At 42.2% G+C, this 21,241-nt stretch overlaps 1 protein-coding gene and 1 pseudogene across 1 annotated transcript; both read right to left on the bottom strand.

Annotated features, from left to right (window-relative positions):
• Window positions 1-3,171: 3,171 nt before the first annotated feature.
• Window positions 3,172-7,415, bottom strand: LOC129831072 (SH3 domain-binding glutamic acid-rich-like protein 3). The gene is made up of 3 exons (XM_055894092.1): window positions 7,273-7,415; window positions 5,664-5,831; window positions 3,172-5,492 (listed from the first exon to the last, which is right to left on the bottom strand). Exons 1-3 carry the CDS (start codon window positions 7,315-7,317, stop codon window positions 5,427-5,429), a joined length of 279 nt encoding a protein of 92 aa, XP_055750067.1. The 5' UTR covers window positions 7,318-7,415; the 3' UTR covers window positions 3,172-5,426.
• Window positions 7,416-9,023: 1,608 nt separating this feature from the next.
• Window positions 9,024-19,957, bottom strand: LOC129831071 (membrane progestin receptor alpha-B-like; annotated as a pseudogene).
• Between the last annotated feature and the right edge of the window lie 1,284 nt (window positions 19,958-21,241).

Raw genomic sequence — 21,241 nt, 5'->3', positions numbered from 1 at the left:
CCAACTGAAGAGGAACGCACAGGTGGCTCAGGGGGAGCTAGTATGTCCTTGTTTTTTAACTGCTGTGAATTGACATGATGGGATCATCCCTGCTCACCCAACTTCTGCTTGTAATGTGTCTGTTGTCCATTAGGAGGCAGACTGCAGGATCCCGGGAGTCCTGCTGGAGAGTGCACATCTGGAGGGAATTGAAGCACGTCAAGGAGCAACTCCAGCTGGAAAAGGAAGCAGAGTTTGTCGTCCTGTACAAGTCAGTATTAGCATGAGCAGGCCCGGAGGCTGCAGGAGGATGAAGACCCAGAGGATGTCCTAGCAGGGCTACCAGGACAAGGTACTGAACCAGGATGTTTGTTCTTAATTGCTAAAGCACTTGATTAGTTGTGTCCCATGTTCATACTCGTCTTCCTCTCATAGATTCAACACAGAACCCGTTCAGCCTGGACATGAAGTTGAGGCCAAAAAGACACGGCACAATCATATGTTTTTATACATTTGTACAAAGAATGAAGTATACCAACACCATGCTTATGTTAGTTGCTGAATGTGGTGGTTCGGTTTGTTACATGTTTAGCAAAATGGTGAGGGATAGTTTTACAATTCAAAGAATCAGAAAACAATTATCTATTAACAAGACCTAAGATTGTGAGTTTTGTTAATATTTTCTTTGCCTGCCCGTTTCTCTGCGCTCATGGAAGAAACACTTTGTCACACAATACAAACAAACAATTTATCATTGACAGAATAATTAGATTAATTTCCTTAGTTGGATATCTACTATTTGTCATTATCAACCTATGCAATATATATGTGAAGTATATACAATAATTTAGAGCCAATCTGTAAGATTTACCCTTTGATTTGGAAGAGTTTTTGATCTAAATACCTTGATTAGATTCGTACTAAAGACACATACTCCATTGTTTGTTTTTGTTCTCGTACAACAGGGCTGTCAAATTCATTCCATTCCTAGTGTCTACGTGTTAATGGTTTTTCCTTTCAATTAAGACAACCAGGTGCGTGGACTTCTTTACTAATTAGTGACCTTAATTAATCAATTAAGTACAAGGGAGGAGTGAAAACCTGAAAATACTTGACCCTGCATGGAATGAGTTTGATACGTATCATACAACAAATATTTGTAATTCTTTGGGCCTACTTGAAACCAATACACATTTCTATGAAGTGCTTGTGTGAACAGAATTGCACAGCAGTGAAATGCATTAAATGCATGTCTTGATGGAGGTACATTTCACTTTGTTTCTAAATAAATTGTTCTTTATCAACTTCTACCTGGTCATTATACATCTTATTTGATCTACCAACATGATGAATACATAAATAGTAAATAAATGAACCCTTTCACAAACATGGTTAATCTTGGATCTTATTACTGTTGCTATTTCACCATCAGATGGATGGATATACGTGCAGCATCAGATAAGGTTTACAGCCGGTTCCCATCCAGAGCCATGCTGTATACACAGTCACCGCTCAGTTCTCATCAACATAGAGGACAACTTGAACAGGAAACGCTGAGTGGGTGTTTTAACTTCCTGTCCCGACCATGTGTCAATGTCAGGACCTGTACACTGAACGATTCCAAGCAGCCAGCAGTATAATGATGTTCTTACAGCTTTGATTCTCATGTCACACCCGTGATCACAACACGTGAGAAAACAACTTTGATCGTGTGAGCAAATTCAGTGGACACCTGCTTATCAAACATCTAATTCCAAAATCATAGACATTAATATGGAGTTGGTCGGCAACGGGAGGTTGGTGCTATAACAGCCTATACTCTTCTGGGAAGGCTTTCCACTAGATATTGGGACATTGCTGCGGGAATTAGTGAGGTCGGGCACTGATGTCGGCCGATTAGGCCTGGCTCGCAGTCGGCGTTCCATTTCACCCCGAAGGTGTTCGAAGGGGTTGAGGTCAGGGCTCTGTTCAGGCCAGTCAAGTTCTTCCACACCGATCTCAACAAAACATTTCTGTATGGACCTCACTTTGTGCACAAGGGCATTGTCATGCTGAAACAAGAAAGGGCTTTCCCCAAACTGTTGCCACAAAGTGGGAAGCACAGAAGAGTGTAGAATGTCATTGTATGCTGTAGCATTAACATTTCCCTTCACTAGAACTAAGGGGCCTATCCCAAACCATGAAAAACAGCCCCAGACCAATATTCCTCCTCCACCAAACTTTACAGTTAGCACTATGCATTGGGGTAAGTAGCGTACTCCGGCCATCCGCCAAACCCAGATTCGTCCGTTGGGCTGGTAGATGGTGAAGCGTGATTCATCCTTCCAGAGAACGCGTTTCCAAAAGCGACGAGCTTTACACCACTCCAGCCGACGCTTGGCATTGCGCATGGTGCAGTTTGGAACTCAGTAGTGAGTGTTGCAACCGAGGACAGACGATTTTTACAGACTATGCGCTTCAGCACTCGGTGGTCCCGTTCTGTGAGCTTGTGTGGCCTAAAACTTCGCGGCTGAGCCGTTAGATGTTTACACTTCACAATTATAGCATTTACAGTTGACTGGGACACCTCTAGCAGGGCATAAATTAAATGAACTGACTTGTTGTAAGGTGGCATACTATTAAGGTTCCACGTTGAAAGTCACTGAGCTATTCAGTAAGGCCATTCTACTGCCAATGTTTGTCTATGGAGATTGCATGGCTGTGTGCTCGATTTTATACACCTGTCAGCAACGGATGTGGCTGAAATAGCCGAATCAACTAATTTGAAGAGGTGTAATTTGAAGGGGCACAGGGCCTTGTAACATTCCTCAATGAGATGACGTGAACCGCAAATGGAAAGGCTGCCGTAATCAAGATATCAGAGAGCCGTAAGAAAAATACCACTGAATCAATATAGTATCTGATGAATATACTGCATGTATATTATATGTACTGTGTCCTTTTTACAATATGTTTTTCCTTCTCTCTGTTTTGACAGCTTTGCAATCGTATTTGTAATACTATTTATTGTACAATGAAGAATATGTTCATAACACACTCAAGACCAAATTAATCAACTCGTTTTTGAAGTGACAACTGAGTCCTTGATTCACATTTTAAAACACAAATAGACCTATTGGCCATAATTCCTTTTTATTTGAACCATAATACTTATTTGACCCTTTTTCCCAATCTTCTTGGAAGACAACAGCATCTCATTCCCTATATTTTTATTTTATTTTTTATTTTGGCCAAAGGGGCAAAGCAATAGTTCGAAGAGAGAGACATGGAATGTTGAACATATAGTTGATAGAGAATAGCTACACATCATTGACCAATAACACATCAACCAGCATCAAATGACAAACATTGTCTGTGAAGGCTGCCATTACAGAATAGAGGTGCCACACCTACATACCCAGATTTACTATGCGTGTGGTGGTGCATTGCCAGACTTTGTCTGAGATAGATGAAAATCAAGGTTCCTATGTGTGGAACCAGAGGTTATAATGATAGGTATGCTCTAGCACAAAGATTACATTGGGCGCAATATGTATATTTTTTTAAGCGAGGATGACATACTGGGTAAAAGATGTGGGACTCTACACATGAAACGGCACATACGTTTTTTACAACATCCCTTGGAAGAGAAACCAGTTGGAAGAAAGAGGAGTACACACTTGAAGCATTAAAAGTGAGGCCTTCAACTTTCCCCATGGGGTGAGTTAGTTTTATCTAAGAATGAGATTGTGTCAGTTCAATCTGAAACACTTTCTTTATCCACTCAGGAGCCAAACATCAGTAAAACAGTGGGAATGTGAGGCAGAGGTTAATATGCATAGTTGTCTTTACTGCATCTTCAAGCTGGTTCAAGATTGAATTACACATTACCACAGATAGAACAGTAACAAGTCCTAAACAGTCATTGGGGCTTATAAATTCAGGGGATTATAATATCAAACTCAGTTCTCTTACAGTAAGGATGTACAGCTGTAGTACCAGTAACAGTGTTATGTATTTTTGCGACAATGTCCTATAAATATGTCTATTTTATATCTATGTAAGACCAATGATTGACGATCAGGTAATTCCCAGCAAATGCAAGTGGTCTCTTAAAAAAATACAGCAGTCTTTGGAATGCAGTAACAGAGAGTAAAGTAAGACTATATTGAGGTCAAAAGTGACTGTATCTAGCTGTAAAGCACGTTCTCACCTATTTATTGGCACCAAGTTTAACACTATGAAATGCTGTGTCTGTTTTTACCATATTCTGTAACTCTCCACAATGGACTCACCTTTCCAGCATGGACCTTTGACACCATTAGCATGCTAGGCATTGAAATGTTTTGGACCAAAGTAGAATTCAGTTCACTTATTCTGTTTCTACCACAATTCACATTTCTTTAAGGTTCTGTGATTGTTGGCGTCTACGTTCTCCATGCTACGTTCTCCTATCCATGTTGATGTCTACAGTAGGCCCAAGTACATTTTGAAAATGACTTGTCTGTCGATATGAACAACATGGAAGTCAAGTGGGACAGGTAAGGAAAAGACAAACACCGTTAAATCTAAGTCATGGTAACCAAGTATTCTGTTTGTTTGGTCTGGGTATGAAATGGCCCCTATTCCCTACATAGGCTGTGTTTAGATAGACAGCCTAAATCTGAAACATATTTTTTCAGATCAGCTCTGAAAATGATCTGTGTGGAAAGATCTGATGTGATTGGTCAAAAATAAAATAAGTGAAAAAAAAATATCAGAATTGGGCTGCCTAAGTAAACGCAGCCGTAGTGCACTACATTTGACCAGGTCAATATAGGGAATAAAAGGGTCATTTCATGCCAAGATCGATTCCTGGTGAATGTTAGCCTCTTGATTAGTGGACCTACATTGGTAACATGTACAGCCCAGATTATTTGACCTAATTACCACACATCTAGATTAGGCAGCTCCATTGATCCCACAGACCAGACTCGGACTGATTAGTGACATGAACACATTGGACCAGGCAAGCCTGGGTTCAAATACTATTCCAAATACAAATATTTAAGCATTTGCTTTTGTCTGCATGGAGTGCCAGGTGGGTGGTGTTTGCCTTTTTTGGACATTTCTATTGGTTCAATTGCTACAGGAAAGCTTCAAAAAAGTACCACTCAAGCATTTAAAATGATTTGAAAGTATTTGAACCCAGATCTTGAGCAGAAAGGACCAAAAAGGGAAACAGTGACGAAAGAAACGGGGAGAACATAATAAGTGCCGTATAAAACATACACAATCATTTCACCAGTGGTTAGGTAAGTCCAGCGGGGTGGGGTGGGAAGGGGTGCGTGTGCCTTTTGATTGGTTGGTTGTATTTGGCATTCATCATGGCATTGAGAAAGAGAGCGGGCACCGCCAGTGCGGCAGAGGGGTAGTCAACGAGCCTCCCTGGGGGGGACTGGACGACAACGACACACGACTCATCCTCATCACGCCATCTTCAGAAACTGCTCCACTTTGTCCTCCTCCACTGCGTCAGAAAACATCTCATAGTTCTGGAGGAAAGAGACCAAACAGAGTATAAGGTATTATAAAGGGGTCATAACATGCTTATGCCATCTAAGTTAACAGTTACCCACCTTTTCATCTATACTTATGTCCTCATAACCTTTAGATAAACACTCAACCCTATCATATCGCACAAATATTAATTCTCCCTTCCTTACCCCACAGTACTGGTCCTCATTGCAGATCTGTGGCGGGACAGCCGTGGGGTTCCCTGCCTTGCTTCTCATCTCGTCCCTGACCTCCCCGCCCACTGAGATGTCAATCAGCTCGTACTGGATGCTCTTACTGTCCAGGATCCTCATCACCTCCGCCTGCTGAGACTTCACCTGGAGGGGGAGAGGAAAGGGTCAGTTCAGGACCAGAGATCCATTGCACTTTTCACACTACTGAGCCTAGCTAAACTGAGTTTAGCAGTACTGGCCTGATTATACATTTAACATAGCGCTGAAAAGGACAATGTGAAAAGACATATCAGTGACAGCAGGGTACAGTTTGGTAAGATAGTGTGAAAAGGGTGCAAGCTTTACTTGTAGTACCAGGCACCAAACGGTCAGAGATCTGTTTTGTTAATGTCTGCTGTTAAGGGAGATAGGTGGGTAGCATTAGCACTTCTATGATTATCCTGACAGAGAGACACGAAATGGCTAAGTAGATCGAAGTAGTCTGCTTTGCCTTTAAAAGCTAAAAGGGTTTAGCTAATGTGTGGTTGATGATTAATTGTGCAACGCTATCTTGTTGGGCCGGATTGAGGAAGTTGGGGGTGGGGGGTGTTTGCTATGTGTAACCACGTCTACTTCACCCACCAACTACATGCAGCCTGGCATTCAATGGGCAAGGCAGGAAGACACACCACGCACTACTGAAAGCCGATTAAAATTACCATGAGAAAACAAGAGGAAAGCTTGGGCCAAACCGAATCCCTTACTTTTTTGTAGAGGAGGTGAAATTACATAATTTATGGCTAAACATTTTCAAAGTCTTCGATTAAAAAAGATCGTGAATCATGACCCGATGGTTATAGGCTATGGATAAATTGGCAGTACAATGCAGAGGCCACCGAAAAACAAATCCCCCTGTAATTGACACCAGATGTTTAACCGCGATATTTTGCATAAATTGATACACTGAGTTCACGCTTGAGCGAATGCAAACTCTTTGGTTAGTACGCTGCAACATCTGTATCAATTTCAGAAATTCCACTAAAAGCGAAATCCTGTCTGTTTATAATGCTTCTAGACGGCACAAATAGTTCACATCCACAGTGCAGACAGGTATACGGTAGCCATTGCTGACAAGTATGCTAACCTAGTTGCACTTGTCAAGACATGCAGCGATTATATCAGGTAAATTGCAGAATGCGAAAAATATGCAATTACCGGTAACATGTCCTCATTATTCGAATATGTTCGTGTGATCTACCGCCAAACGCAGACAGAGGAAATTAAGCAGAACTATATTACTTCCGTCCCCATTTTCGGGGTGAGTTTGCATTTCCTGGTCTGTTTTGTTCATTTCTAAATAAAGTCGTTCTTCAAAAACGTTGCGATTGTATGGTGGACTGAATTATAAATTATGCCACACATGCAAACAATTACATTCTTGATCTAAAACATGGAACATTCGCATTGTATATATGCTGATCAGATCCTGGGATGGATCGTTGACAGGGCGTTGGGTGTGTCTTTCAGACTGGTCCATAAAGGGTCCATTAGAAATGTATCCACCTGCAAGAATATAATATATCAATGAATTTCCGTTTCATCTCACCTCTCTGGATGCAGTAACGGTGGTATAATACAATTTGACGCCCATGATTGCGATTCTCGATATCCCTTTGTGTTGTCACACGAACCGCGAATAGCTCTCTTGCTGAAGACTACGATCAATCGCCTCCCGCCGCTGAAAGGCTTCTATTTGCTGTGTGGTTTAAAGGGCCAGTGCAACTCTTTAGTCCTTTGTGTAGATTGATGTTGTACTAGTAGGCTATTTGATGGGACTGTGACATGTAAATCTAGCCTGTTATTGGCATATAGTCCAGTGTGTAGTAAAGTTAAACAGCCTGGAATAAAATGATTACCCATATCCAATTTATAAATACTTTTTTCAGCTTTTTTGTTTGAGACTATATGAACATGAAGGGCAGTGGTCTAAATTACTTAAGTTGTACTTTAAAGTATTTTTACTCAAGTAGTTTTATGGAGTATCTGAACTTTACTATTTATATTTTTGACAACTTTTACTCAACAATCAACTGAGCCAATGTGCCTTGATTACAAATCCTCCTCAAAGTCCCCGTTCCACTGACTGTCACTAAGCATAAACAATCCAACCCCACCTAGGCTATTTCAAGGAAATCATTTTGTTATTGTGATCAACACTGTCCAAGTAAATTGGGTAAACTCAGGTGCAATAATGGATTATGATAAGACCTCCCGTTGGGACTGAAAGCAAATAACAGATCTTTGTAAATCTAAATCAAGACTACTATGGTCTCTGTGTAACTGATGTAACGGTGAACAGTAGGCTAATGAAACTAGTTGAGCTTGGCATGGTGATATAGACATTGATCACTGGCAGGGCAGTGAGCCAGGCAGCAGGGGTAATGTGGACAGAGTCCAAGCGTAGGGTTAGCTCCAGCTTTGTCTGCTGATTCAGGTTTTTCCTACATGGGATAAAGAGGCGCTGAGCTGGGTGGCTTGGCAGGCAGCAGTAGCTAAATGCACTGAACAAACCAGGAAGAGGGCCAAGACTGGAATCAGACTCCCAAACTGTGTCCTGGCAAGCCTGGTCAATAAGCATAATTCAACAACCATTTATTGATCAGTGTCTACATCAGGATGGGACTGCTTGTGATCATTGAAGGGAAGCATTGTGATCTCAAAGTCAAAGAATATGGAGAGATGAAACTGTGTTCAGACAAACAGATCTGTCTGGACAGAGAGGCTGACATGTAAAACAGATACTAAGCCTAAAATGCCCATTGGTATACTGGTGTCAAGATTATAATTTGCGCACTTAACGCCCTTAGGCTAACAATCCCATTTCGGAATTTACCAATCACACTGTGGATCAGTTTCAGTCATTAATGAAGAGCACAAGCAGAGGACAAATACAATGATAATTTCAGCACTGTAATGGAGCATAGAACGGTAGTAGGCTGTAAGGTGTCAATGTTACATCATTCAAACCAAATCCTAGGGTTACTAAAATAGGCTCCAAATGTTACATTATTTCAAGGGATATAACGGGAACACTATACAATATGGAGACAATGGATGGATACCCACTATTCACATGGATTCGTGGCATACCAATACATATCATTTGTGTTTCAGTTCAGACGCTTTGCCTCTCCACATGTAGGAAGCAGTCGCCTAGAGTTCAACACTGCCCCTCTGCTGAGCTGCGTGAAATGCTTGGAGACAGAAATGACAGCAACGTAACGGTTACATCCTTCCTTGCAATTTCATTGGGCGAGGTGAGTTTGAGGTTGCAGTAATAACGAAAGGAAAAGGGTGTGGGCTTCAAGTCGTTTTTTATTTATTTTTACAAATGCCATGAAGTTAACAAAGTATTGGAATGTGAATGCCCTGCAAATTGTTAGGATTTCTGACTTGTCTTAGAGCAGTGGCCACCTGTCATGTTCTCTAGTTGTTTTGTGCTTCACGTGTTTAGCTAAAATATATACACTGCTCAAAAAAATAAAGGGAACACTTAAACAACACAATGTAACTCCAAGTCAATCACACTTCTGTGAAATCAAACTGTCCACTTAGGAAGCAACACTGATTGACAATAAATTTCACATGCTGTTGTGCAAATGGAATAGACAAAAGGTGGAAATTATAGGCAATTAGCAAGACACCCCCCAAAACAGGAGTGATTCTGCAGGTGGTGACCACAGACCACTTCTCAGTTCCTATGCTTCCTGGCTGATGTTTTGGTCACTTTTGAATGCTGGCGGTGCACTCACTCTAGTGGTAGCATGAGACGGAGTCTACAACCCACACAAGTGGCTCAGGTAGTGCAGTTCATCCAGGACGGCACATCAATGCGAACTGTGGCAAAAAGGTTTGCTGTGTCTGTCAGCGTAGTGTCCAGAGCATGCAGGCGCTACCAGGAGACAGGCCAGTACATCAGGAGACGTGGAGGAGGCCGTAGGAGGGCAACAACCCAGCAGCAGGACCGGTACCTCCGCCTCAGTGCAAGGAGGTGCACTGCCAGAGCCCTGCAAAATGACCTCCAGCTGGCCACAAATGTGCATGACAGCTCACACTTTTGGCATTCTCTCAACCAGCTTCACCTGGAATGCTTTTCCAACAGTCTGGAAGGAGTTCCTACATATGCTGAGCACTTGTTGGCTGCTTTTCCTTTACTCTGTGGTCCAACTCATCCCAAACCATCTCGATTGGGTTGAGGTTGGGTAATTGCGGTGGCCAGGTCATCTGACGCAGCACTCCATCACTCTCCTTCTTGGTCAAATAGCCCTTACACAGCCTGGAGGTGTGTTGGGTCATTGTCCTGTTGAAAAACAAATGATAGTCCCACTAAGCGCAAAAGCGCAAACCAGATGAGATGGTGTAGGCCGTAGACAGGTGGCCACTGTTGTGCAAAGCTGTCATCGAGGCAAAGGGTGGCTACTTTGAAAAATCTCAAATATAAATTATATTTTGATTGGTTTAACACTTTTTTGGTTACTACATGATTCCATGTGTGTTAGTGTAGACATCCAAACTATGAACTATTATTCTACAATGTAGAAAATAGTAAAAATAAAGAAAAACCCTTGAATGTGTAGGTGTGTCCAAACTTTTGACTGGTACACACACATTTTATATATAAAATATTTTTGGGGGTATTAATATGTCACATATCAGTTTGCAAACAATGTATAAACGAACAATTATTGAGTTAATAAAGACATACAAACATGCTCTTGTTTTGCTTGCTTGAGTAAGCTCCAAAATGCAGGTGTTTAAGCCTAGTGCTTTCTGTGGTGGTGGGGCAGCCAGAGGAAAATACAGAGCTTAGGGGTTGGTAATATTCTCTAGTTACGCCGTGATTGGCTCAGTGTTCTGTCACTCATGGGGATACTACGTCGCCGCAAAATCTATGGGCAGAGCTCAAAAATGCAAGCCCCTTGGGTGCTGCCATAGAGTTACAATAGAAGTGCCCATCCAAGAAGGCTCATGGTCATTGGCCACAGATAAAATGACGTTATATCTATCATATCTTTGATTGAACTGATCATGTCAATGTCATACTTTCTAAATCTTAGCTAGCAAGCAGTCTTCATAATGAATCACGTCGACAATCTACTTGCAAATCCTTTTCAATCCTATGAAGATAAACTATAGATAAAACGTATCGGTGCTCATCGGCCATAAACATTACACAAGTTGTGTCTTGGAAGGAAGCAGTGGCTAACTGCAAGTGTTGCAAAGCAATCACCATCCTGCTATTCAGTGGAGTGGGTGTGTGATCCAAGTCAGGGTTTAAAGGTCTCTTTTCAAAGATAAACATTCAACACCATGGGCTAGAATAGGTTGAGTACATTGACCATGCTGTCAATCCAGCATGACTTCTGCCACGTTCAAAACAATTGGAAATCAGAGAGTAATGGACAAAGGGTAAACATTAACAAAGCCGGATTGCATCACAGCACTGTGGCGAGCGAGAGAGAGAGAGTTCTTACCAGTCCTGGCAGTGGGAAGCCAGGGTAAGAGGGAACACATTTTCCTTTTCCCCCTCATGGTCACTCAAAAGAAAAAGGTAGCAATGGAACACGTAAACGCACCAACAATTTACAGATTATGAACTAATCATGTATTACTGTACGATCACGACCATTACATACATCATTTGACACCATGTCAATTGAAAATGTTCAATATGACACAGTAGCTTTCAAAACTCAGTCAACAGAAGGTCAGGACTTTTCCAGACCAGAGAACAACTAAACAAATATATTCTAGGATTAAAGTGAGCAAGTAAAAACAACTGTTACAGCAAAGTGACAAATACATAAAGAAAAAAAAGCACTGTTAGATTCACCCGCCCCCCAATATAGAAAAGACTAGAAAAGTTTACATTATTCTAATTCGCTTTGTTAAGGCTTTGTTCAGTGATAGGCTAGCCCGGTTCCAGATTGGTTTGCTCTATGACAATAAGGGTTGGCAAGACCGCACAAACAGATCTGGGACCAGGCTAGTGATGGGCTTCGTCATCTCCTGTTATGTAAAAGATAAATACTCTCAAGGCACAACAAGAACATGTTGACATAATACAGCATGTTGACATAATACAGTGACTACACAAGGTGCTTACTATAAAAATATACTGTGTATACAGTGGCAAGAAAAGTATGTCAACCCTTTGGAATTACCTGGATTTCTGGATAAAATGTCAAATTTTATCTGATCTTCATCTAAGTCACAACAATAGACAGTCTGTTTAAACTAATAACACACAAATAATTATACGTTGTCATCTTTATTGAACACACAGTGTAAACATTCACAGTGCAGGGTGGAAAAGGTATGTGAACCCTTGGATTTAATAACTGATTGACCCTCCTTTGGCAGCAATAACCTCAACTGAACGTTTTCTGTAGTTGCGGATCAGACCTGCACAACGGTTAGGAGGAATTTTGGACCATTCCTCTTTACTCAACTGTTTCAGTTCAGCAATATTCTTGGGAGGTCTGGTGTGAACCACTCTCCTGAGGTCATGCCTCAGCATCTCAATTGGGTTGAGGTCAGGACTGACTGGGCCACTCCAGAAGGCGTATTTTCTTCATTGTCCTGTTGCATCACCCAACTTCTGTTGAGCTTCAATTGGCAGATAGCCTTACATTCTCCTGAAAAACAAAATCGTTTTTCCGTCAATGATAGCAAGCTGTCCAGGTCCTGAGGCAGCCCCAAACCATGATGCTCCCTCCACCACACTCTACAGTTGGGATGAGGTTTTGATGTTGGTGTGCTGTGCTTTTTTTTTCTCCACACCTAGTGTTGTGTGTTCCTTGCAAACAACTCAACTTTAGATGTATCTGTCCACAGAATATTTTGCCAGTAGCGTTGTGGAAAATCCAGGTGCACATTTGCAAACTTCAGACGTGCAGCAATGTTTTTTTTGGACAGCAGTGGCTTCTTCCGTGGTGTCCTCATGAACACCATTCTTGTTTAGTGTTTTACGTATCGTAGACTCGTCAACAGAGATGTTAACATGTTCCAGAGATTCCTGTAAGTCTTTAGCTGACACTAGGATTCTTCTTAACGTCATTGAGCGTTCTGCTCTGTGCTCCTGCAGTCATCTTTCCCTTACGGCCACTCCTAGGGAGAGTAGCAACAGTGCTGAATCTTCTCCATTTATACACAATTTATCTTACTGTGGACTGATGAACATCAAGGCTGAACAGGTGAACAGCAAACTCAAATTTTGTGAGTGTTTTTTATAGGGCTAGGCAGCTCTAACCAACATCTCCAATCTCATCTCATTGATTGGACTCCAGGTTAGCTGACTCCTGACTCCAATTAGCTTTTGGAGAAGTCATTAGCCTAAGAATTAACATACTTTTTACAACCTACACTCTGAATGTTTAAATTATGTGTTCAATATAGACAAGAAAAATAGCAGAAATGGTGTGTTATTAGTTTAAGCAGACTGTGTTTGTCTATTGTTGTGACTTAGATGAAGATCAAATTGAAATCCAGGTAATTCCAATGGGTTCAAATACTTTTCTTGCCACTGTACATGTATGTCAGATTAGACATAAGGTTTACATTGACAGATTAATTAATACACTTTCTCAGCAGTTGGTCCAGTACAGCCTTGGTTTGTGACCCCACATGAGAAATACCCAGTTTATACTCTCATAGGTGGAAAAGTGCAATGTGGGTAAGTCAATTTGTCTGCCTATAAAAGTGTGGATAGATTGATCGTGGATAGATTGATCGTGGATAGATTGATCGTGGATAGATTGATCGTGGATAGATTGATCGGCATTAAAAAGAATAGTTAGCAATATTGTTGATATTCAGAATCACACCCACTACACAGTATGCTTCCTTTTCGAACAACATAATACTACTTTGAAAGTGAATAAACTATCCCTTTAAGATAAATTCATGTCATTGTTTGAGTGCTGACAAGGACTCATATCACAATGTTTCTTGGCAGTAGTTAGACATACGTTGTTGTAAAAACAAAAAAAAAAGCATCATGGAACAAAACTAGCACAAGTGTAACAGAAGCATTGAGACATGATTAGACATACTGCTATCGTCAAGGACACAGGTGCTGTAGAGAAACATAATATTATAGAAACAAACTCGAGCAGGCTAAGGAAGGCAGTGTGTGTCGAGTCGAACAAGGCCACATTGATAACTTTGGTACCAACCCAGCGGGCAAAACTGGGCAAACATTTTTGGCTGTAATAACGTCAACCGATTTCAACCAGTTTTTCCCACTGGGAAGTGATTGTAAGTCTCCTACACAGTGACCTACCCAGTTCATTTGGACTTATCTCTGCAGTTAAGCAACCGTTTTACTTTCCTTGCAATGAAGACTGCTATGCAGACACAGGCCACCAGCGTGGCTCCATACTGCACCAGATAGACAGTGGCTGCTCCCTCTCCGTGTAGCTGTGTGTAGAGCGGCCTTCGGCCCAGGTAGTCCAGGTGAGAGGCCTGGATCTGACAGAGAGTACAGATAACCAGGAAGACGTGGAACAGCTGGTGGCCCTGCCCCAGGAAGTCACAGTGGCCTGGGAACAGACGCTCTGGGAAGGGGTTGGTGAAGAAGAACGCACTGGACAGGAAGAAGGCTACCTGGCTCCCATGGAAGGATATAGCCGCGTCGCCGACTATGCCACTGGCCGGGGCAGCGATGTCATCACTGTGCGACGTGGTCCAGAGGTACCGGAGGAGGCGGTGGAACACCGGACTAGTATCCCAGGCATAGGCCATAGCCGAGGGAATCACCTGCCCCACCTTCCGGACCCAGACCCGCAGGCTGTAGTTGCGATACTTCCCATAGCAGCAGCCCAGGCAGGACAAGCAGCAGAGGAAGGTGGCAGTGGGCATGAAGACTGGGGAGACCCACTGGTGGTAGTTTGGTTCCACAGCATAGTAGAAGTGAGCCACGGCGCTGCCGTACTGATACTGAGCCACTCCTACATAATCCAGGAAGAAGAAGCAGTAGTGGTAGAACTCTGATTTGGCAGCCAGGAGGTGGGCTACAGTGCTGCAGGCCATGTAGGCCAGGGAGGACAGCAGGAGAATGAGGAGGGGCCAGGCGTGGGCGTCATCGATGAAGTCCACCGTCTCAGCTAGCTGTAGGAACTTGACCAGGACCAGGAAAGACCCTAGCAGGTGGGTCCACACGTTGATGGTCTCGTTGTGACGCTGGAACAGCGACAGGCAGTAGTACCTGTATTGATCAAGAGACGGGACACCATTATGTTCGCTTCTTTAAGAGATGTCTTTACTATGATAAAACCGGATATGATGTACATAGCATTATGAGTATTGTAGTACATGTTACAGTACCTCCAGCCCTGGTGGAGCGGTCGGTAGCCGGCGTGGATGTAGCGCTCTCTGAAGAACCCGGGAACTTCGGTGTCCCGTAGCGTGCCTGGCATGGAGGGGGCGGCCTCTGTCAGCATCTGGGGCACCGCCCTTACCTGCTGGAGGTTGATGAACAGACGCCCAATCCGCTCCATGACGATCGTTGCCATGAGGGATGGTTTGACAGATGGACTGTTATTGTTGATGACTGGACAGCTTCAGGAGACTGGCAACTGAAAGAGGAGGGCAACACCATTAGAAAGACATTTAAACTAGGCCAGCTCTGAATGCTGACACTTAAAAGGCTTAAAAACAATAACTAAGAACAAAAATAGGTTCAAAATGACAATTTATTTGAAAACTGCAGTGCAAGTAAAACTATTGGCAGTAAAAACATCACCTTTGCTGGAGGACTCCCCAAACATAACTGACACACAGGTTAAAAAAGTTCCTTCAATTAGGTGCAATTATGAAAAAACGGAAACAATGAACAAGACAATAAGCATTTGGGGTGTGTGCAATTGGCAATCAGCGCAGGCTATGAAAACTTTGAATGTTGAATGAAATGGCAATGAAAATTATTATTTAAAAAAATAATCAACACATCACACTACTTGCTTCAGCAGTTCAATTACTTTAAAATGAGTCTCTAGTCCAAGTGAAGGTCCCTTCTTCACAGCCCCTCTGTAAAATGCTGCCACCTCAGTAGAGAGGACTACCCTGGTGAGTTCATGTTCAGTTTGGTTTAACCAGGCAAACAGAGGACACCCTTTATGCTGGCCCTACCTGGCTAGGACACCAAGGCCTGGGACAGGAGGCCAGAATACACCAGACATGTTTCGATTCCTGCAGCAGACCTGACAATTTATTAACAGTAGTTAGCCTTAATCTGCAGTTAATCTGCAGTTAACATTGGAGGGGGAGGAACAGGGAGAGGAACAGGGAGAGGAACAACATGAACTCTTCAACCTTGAAGATGAACAGAGGTCAGATATCTTCCTGAGCAGTGCCATGTATAAACTGAACTCGAACTGCTCCAGTAAATCATTCTGGATGAGAGCGTCTGATAAATGACTAGAACGTAAAATGTCATGGGAGCGTACCAACTAAACATGCAAATCTGTTTTTAATCAAGCAATCAAGTTTTAATTTCCTGAACTGGTGAAAGAATGTATTTTCAGAAGCATACAGCATATGTATGTCATCCAACCACAAAGCACTATCAGACATGTTTACACAGTAACTTTAACTTTTTTAGCAGATATTGGCCACATGCCCACATCTGATAAAACAGAGTTGCTTATGAACAGCAACTTAGTTGCAACACTTTCAAAAACGGGATTCTTAAAAAAAGATGACATGATAACAAGGCATATGCAGTCAAGTAATATAATTTAATCAACACCTATTTCCTATTTTCAACCCTGTCAAGTATTTGCCTATGGCTTATGCGACTGAGGGATTTACACTGTGGCACCCGTGGCCGGAAAATATTGTTGACACCCGTGGAGGCTCCTCCTCAGTGAATTTCATATAAATAAAAAGTGAAACATTAAAAAATGTATCATATTTAGATTAAACTATAATAAATATATTCACGTCACCAAATAATTTAATAAAAACACAGTTTTGCAAAGAAGTTCTACAGTAGCCTCAGCAGCACTCTGTAGGGTAGCACCATGGTGTAGCCGGAGGACAGTTAGCGTCTGTCCTCCTCTAGATACATTGACTTCAATACAAAACCTAGGAGGCTCATGGTTCTCACCCCCTTCCATAGACTTACACAGTAGTTATGACTTCCAGAGGACGTCCTCCAACCTATCAGAGCTCTTGCAGCATGAACTGGCATGTTGTTCACCCAATTAAAGAATCAGTGAATTAATCTAGTACTGAAAGCATAAGCTACAGCTAGCTAACTAGCACTGCAGAGCATACAATGTGGTGAGTAGTTGACTCAAAGAGAGAGAAAGAAAATATTGGAACAGTTTTTAATATTTTTTTAAATTAAATAATTAAGGAGAACCAAGAGAGAGAGAGAGATGTATTTTTTTTCACTTTAACTTAGCTAGCGAATGCAGCTGCTAGTTTAGCCCATTCAAACACCCAGCTCAAACAGAGAGGGATGCTATGTTAGCTAGCTGGCTATGGCGATCCAAAACGGGACCTCTTCCAAGTAAAGGTAAGCTTTTGGTTTTATAAATTTATTCCCACCGGGGCCAGCCGGTGTAACTGCAAAACTGCTTGCTGACTGTACACTCTACTGCATGATTTACTAATGCATTAGTTCTAGTAGCTAGGTTGATTAGCTAATATGGTGACAATGACTTAGGCTGTGTGTAGCAGTTATGAAATGAAGGTTTGGCTTGAAAAGGTTTTTTCACCTGTTTACAGACAGCTGATGTGTTGTGCACTGAAGTCCACAAGCAAAGGGAAAAGGTGAGAGGAGGAGAGCATGTAGATGAGAGAAGGAATAATGCAACAAACAAAATGCTCATGCTGTTTGTATGCGGCTGCTATGATAGTGAACTGCGTTTGCGTGTGATCAGGGATGTATTATTCATTCCGCCAATTCTGTTGAACAACGTTTATTAAAACCCGAGGGGTGCAGCAGTCTAAGGCTCTGCATCGCAGTGCTGGAGGCGTCACTACAGACCCGGGTTTGATCCTAGGTTGTGTCGTAGCTGTCCACGACCGGGAGAACCATGAGGCGGCGCACAATTGTCCCCGCGTTGTCTGGGTTAGGGAAGGGTTTGTCCGGCCGGGATGTCCTTGTCCCATCGCGCTCTAGCTACTGCCGGCCGCATGCACGCTGACTTCGGTCGCCAGTGGTGTTTCCTCCAACACATTGGTGCGGCTGGCTTCCGGGTTAAGCAAGCAGTGGGTCAAGAAGCAGTGCGGCTTGGCAGGTTCGTGTTTCTCAGGACGCATGGCACTCGACCTTTGCCTTAGCCGAGTCAGGAATTGCAGAAATGGGACAAGACTGTAACTACCAATTGGATATCACGAAATTGGGAAAAAGAGGTAAAAGTTTTTTTTAAACTAATTCAAGAATTTGTCCAAAATAAATTATTGTTTGCAACTGTTGGACTAATGATTACATCCTATATCAGCTAGATGCAGGCAAGAGTGTGCAAGGCGGTATTGAATGTAATCACTCTTTGTCCCCTTGATTACTCAAATTTGTCTCTTGACCTGTGCACCTGTTGTAAACTTTCATTCATAGTCTAGGTTGTAGCAACCTCATGATGGGTATAGGAAAAATGTTAATATCATGTAGTAGCCTAAACATATTGATATTACATTGAGCTGGGTCAATGGAATATTAATGAAAGTCATCCAATATGCTGTAATAGAAACAAGGCAATGCTCATAAAAAGAACGATCATCCTCCCTCATCTTAAACGTCACTGACAGCAACTGGTTGATACCCAATAATAACTAATTCAAGACCTCACATAAACCTACAGTATACATCTCTCCCTTCAGCATCGCCCATATTTTAGTATGTGACAAAAGGAGAGGCAGGCAGACCAATCAGTGAGAAATATCCTTTCTGACTGCTCTCTTCCACAAATCAGAAAAACACATTTCACCCCATCAAATACTATAACTTAAAATGTTGACCAATGTTCCCTCTAAGCTGCAGTAGCCCCGAGACTGCAGCGCGAAGCGCAGAATAAATATCTGCCCACGGAGAGAAGAATTTCACTGACCTTTCTATAGTTTCCCTGTTAAATCACACAATAAACGTTTCCCTTTACTGTGGCAATAGTGATCGAATCATAGCAATATTAGCCATTTCAATGCAGCATACCGAAACAAGCAAGATATTTTGTTGTAGGCATAGGAGTAGGATTCTATTGTGCACAACTCAGCCCATACTCTACACAGACAGGTGCGGCATAGCCAATCAGAGCTGCAGTAGGCCTTAATGCAAATAGACCATTGCTATATGGATCTGTGCCATTTACTTTGAACTGGACTGTGTTTACAGCTGTGGCCATGAGTAGATGCACTTGTTTTGAGATCAAAGCAAGAGCTGCATGTAGCCACATTTTGTTCATATCCTGTGCTAGTTAGTGAGTTATTAGCTCAGTTATAGAAAATGTGTAGTCAGCAATAGGGGAGTGATTACTTCTTACAAGAGCACAAAACGTGTACATATCTAGACATCTTTGAAAAGCGAGTCAGGTAAAGAGTTTTTCGGGTCTTAAAGGGACAGTGTTGTATTTTGAGATAGGCTTTAATAAACTAAGTAGCCAATAGGTAGAGCGTAGCATAATTTGTCTGATTCTCTCTAATAATGGTATGGGAATTATAATGCATTTTATTTTGTAAAGTGGTTTCTTGCATCAAACACCACAACAGTCACCTCCTTGTCTGAAGTAGTGGATAAAGTGGATAAACCAGTATAATGTCAAGCCCTGCATGTTTTTTCATAAGTCTCATGGAATGTAGGCCTACGTTGAACACCACACATTAGCTGCTACTGTAGGCTGAATGATATAACAGCTATTTCCCTTTTAAAATGTTAAGGGATGCATTTTCTCCATTGTTTGACAGTAGGCCACTACATCGTGATCAAATAACAACAGAAGACTACTTGGCCACTGTTAAAACTGTAACTTGAAGCAGGTACGCCCAGTGTTCACAGTAAACGCGTGCTGGAAGCCGCACAGAATTTTCACAACGTTCAAGTTTGCGCTCAGCTGACCTGAAATTTGCTCAGTGTCAAAAAATTGAGGGACCGTTGACATACATTCAGTTTCATTTGGTATAGGCTACACTAAAATAAGTTATGCTCTTTCTTGCGTACACTGTTTAACCTGAGAAGTAAAAAGTTAGAAATTATTGCGCAAGACAAGAGGGAGGAAATACCAATGCATGTGGTTCTTCTTCCTCTTCAAGGCTGCTACTGTAGACCTACTTTATTAGACTACACCAGACGGCTCCTGGAGACGCAGCGCAGCAGGACAGTCGGCAGGTTATTTCACCTTCAAGATGTGATGATCGTCCGACTGTCTCAGTCCCTGTGCCCCTCCGACAGTCATCGGTCGGTCACGCCTCCCGGACCGGTGTCAGCCTTGTCAACCACTCATATACTGGAATGCAACAAATGCGTGTCCAATATGAACAGGAGGTGTCCAATGGCAAGTAAGTAGGCGGTGGTTACCAGCAGAGGACAGAGAGAAGAAATATGGTATTTATCTTGGCTACGGGAAACTTTGGGTTGGACGTCTGATTGACTGCGAACTGTCCCTCATGCATTTCAGAAGAGTTACCATGTAACTGTTTCTAGTCAAGTTTAGATTTCTCTCTGTTGTTTCACATGCCGATGAAATTGTTTCAATAGGTTAACACAGTAGAAGCCTATAACCTGTTGGTTTCGAGAGAAGAATACCGAGGCACAAAATACTGAAATTACTTTCTGAAAACCACACCCTCTTAAGCCGGAAAAAGAGAAAATGAGAACTCCAGTTTAAATACATCAAAACGAAGTAGCCTAGATTTTAGCCCGCTGTATATCGTCTACGTGGAGTCTAAATGTAAAATGTAATTTAAGTCCCAATGGTATAAAACACCGCAAAAACAACAAAAACTCCAGAACATGGGCTTATCAGGGACATTCTTTCACATGGATGTGTCCAGAATGTGGTATCATGGAACGAAAACTTTCCTGCCTGTGTGTTTAACCTGTTTCAAACAAGGAGAAGCTGTGTCAATAGCATAGCACTGACAGCATTATTCAAATGTTTGAGGGGTTATATGTCTATGGGTCTTGGTGCCTTTCATTTCAAATATTTAATATTCTGTATTATCAGCAAAAGCATTTGATGTGGGCTACACAATCAGGTTTTTAAAAACCTATCCTATTTGTGTCTGCAGTTCGGTCACTCAGTATTGCCTGCATATTAAACCTGATTGGAAACCATACCACGGATGTTTGCCAGAGCATATACTTACAAAACAAACTAAGAATGAACTGCTTCAGATAATCAACAAAGGTCTGCTTTATAGCCTGGAAGCTCCCTTCAAATGGTGCAGACAATTATGGAATATGTTGGCAGTGCCTCATTGGCAGTGCCCTACTCATGGGGTTGTTCCCCAAAAGATGTGGGGGGGGGGGGGGACATTTTCCTCTGCTGCTGAAAGACCCACTTTAGCTATTT

The sequence above is a fragment of the Salvelinus fontinalis genome, chromosome 32, assembly GCF_029448725.1.
Source record: "Salvelinus fontinalis isolate EN_2023a chromosome 32, ASM2944872v1, whole genome shotgun sequence".
Lineage (NCBI taxonomy): Eukaryota > Metazoa > Chordata > Actinopteri > Salmoniformes > Salmonidae > Salvelinus > Salvelinus fontinalis.
This window is presented reverse-complemented; position numbering and strand designations above follow the sequence as displayed.

What these genes read in the sequence shown, in the direction of transcription:
- LOC129831072 (XM_055894092.1), bottom strand. Translation starts at nt 7,317, where the DNA reads ATGGGCGTCAAATTGTATTATACCACCGTTACTGCATCCAGAGAG. An exon ending in CCGTTACTGCATCCAGAGAG is followed by an intron (nt 5,832 to 7,272) that starts GTGAGATGAAAC and finishes CTCCCCCTCCAG; the next exon opens with GTGAAGTCTCAGCAGGCGGA. An exon ending in ATGAGGACCAGTACTGTGGG is followed by an intron (nt 5,493 to 5,663) that starts GTAAGGAAGGGA and finishes TCTTTCCTCCAG; the next exon opens with AACTATGAGATGTTTTCTGA.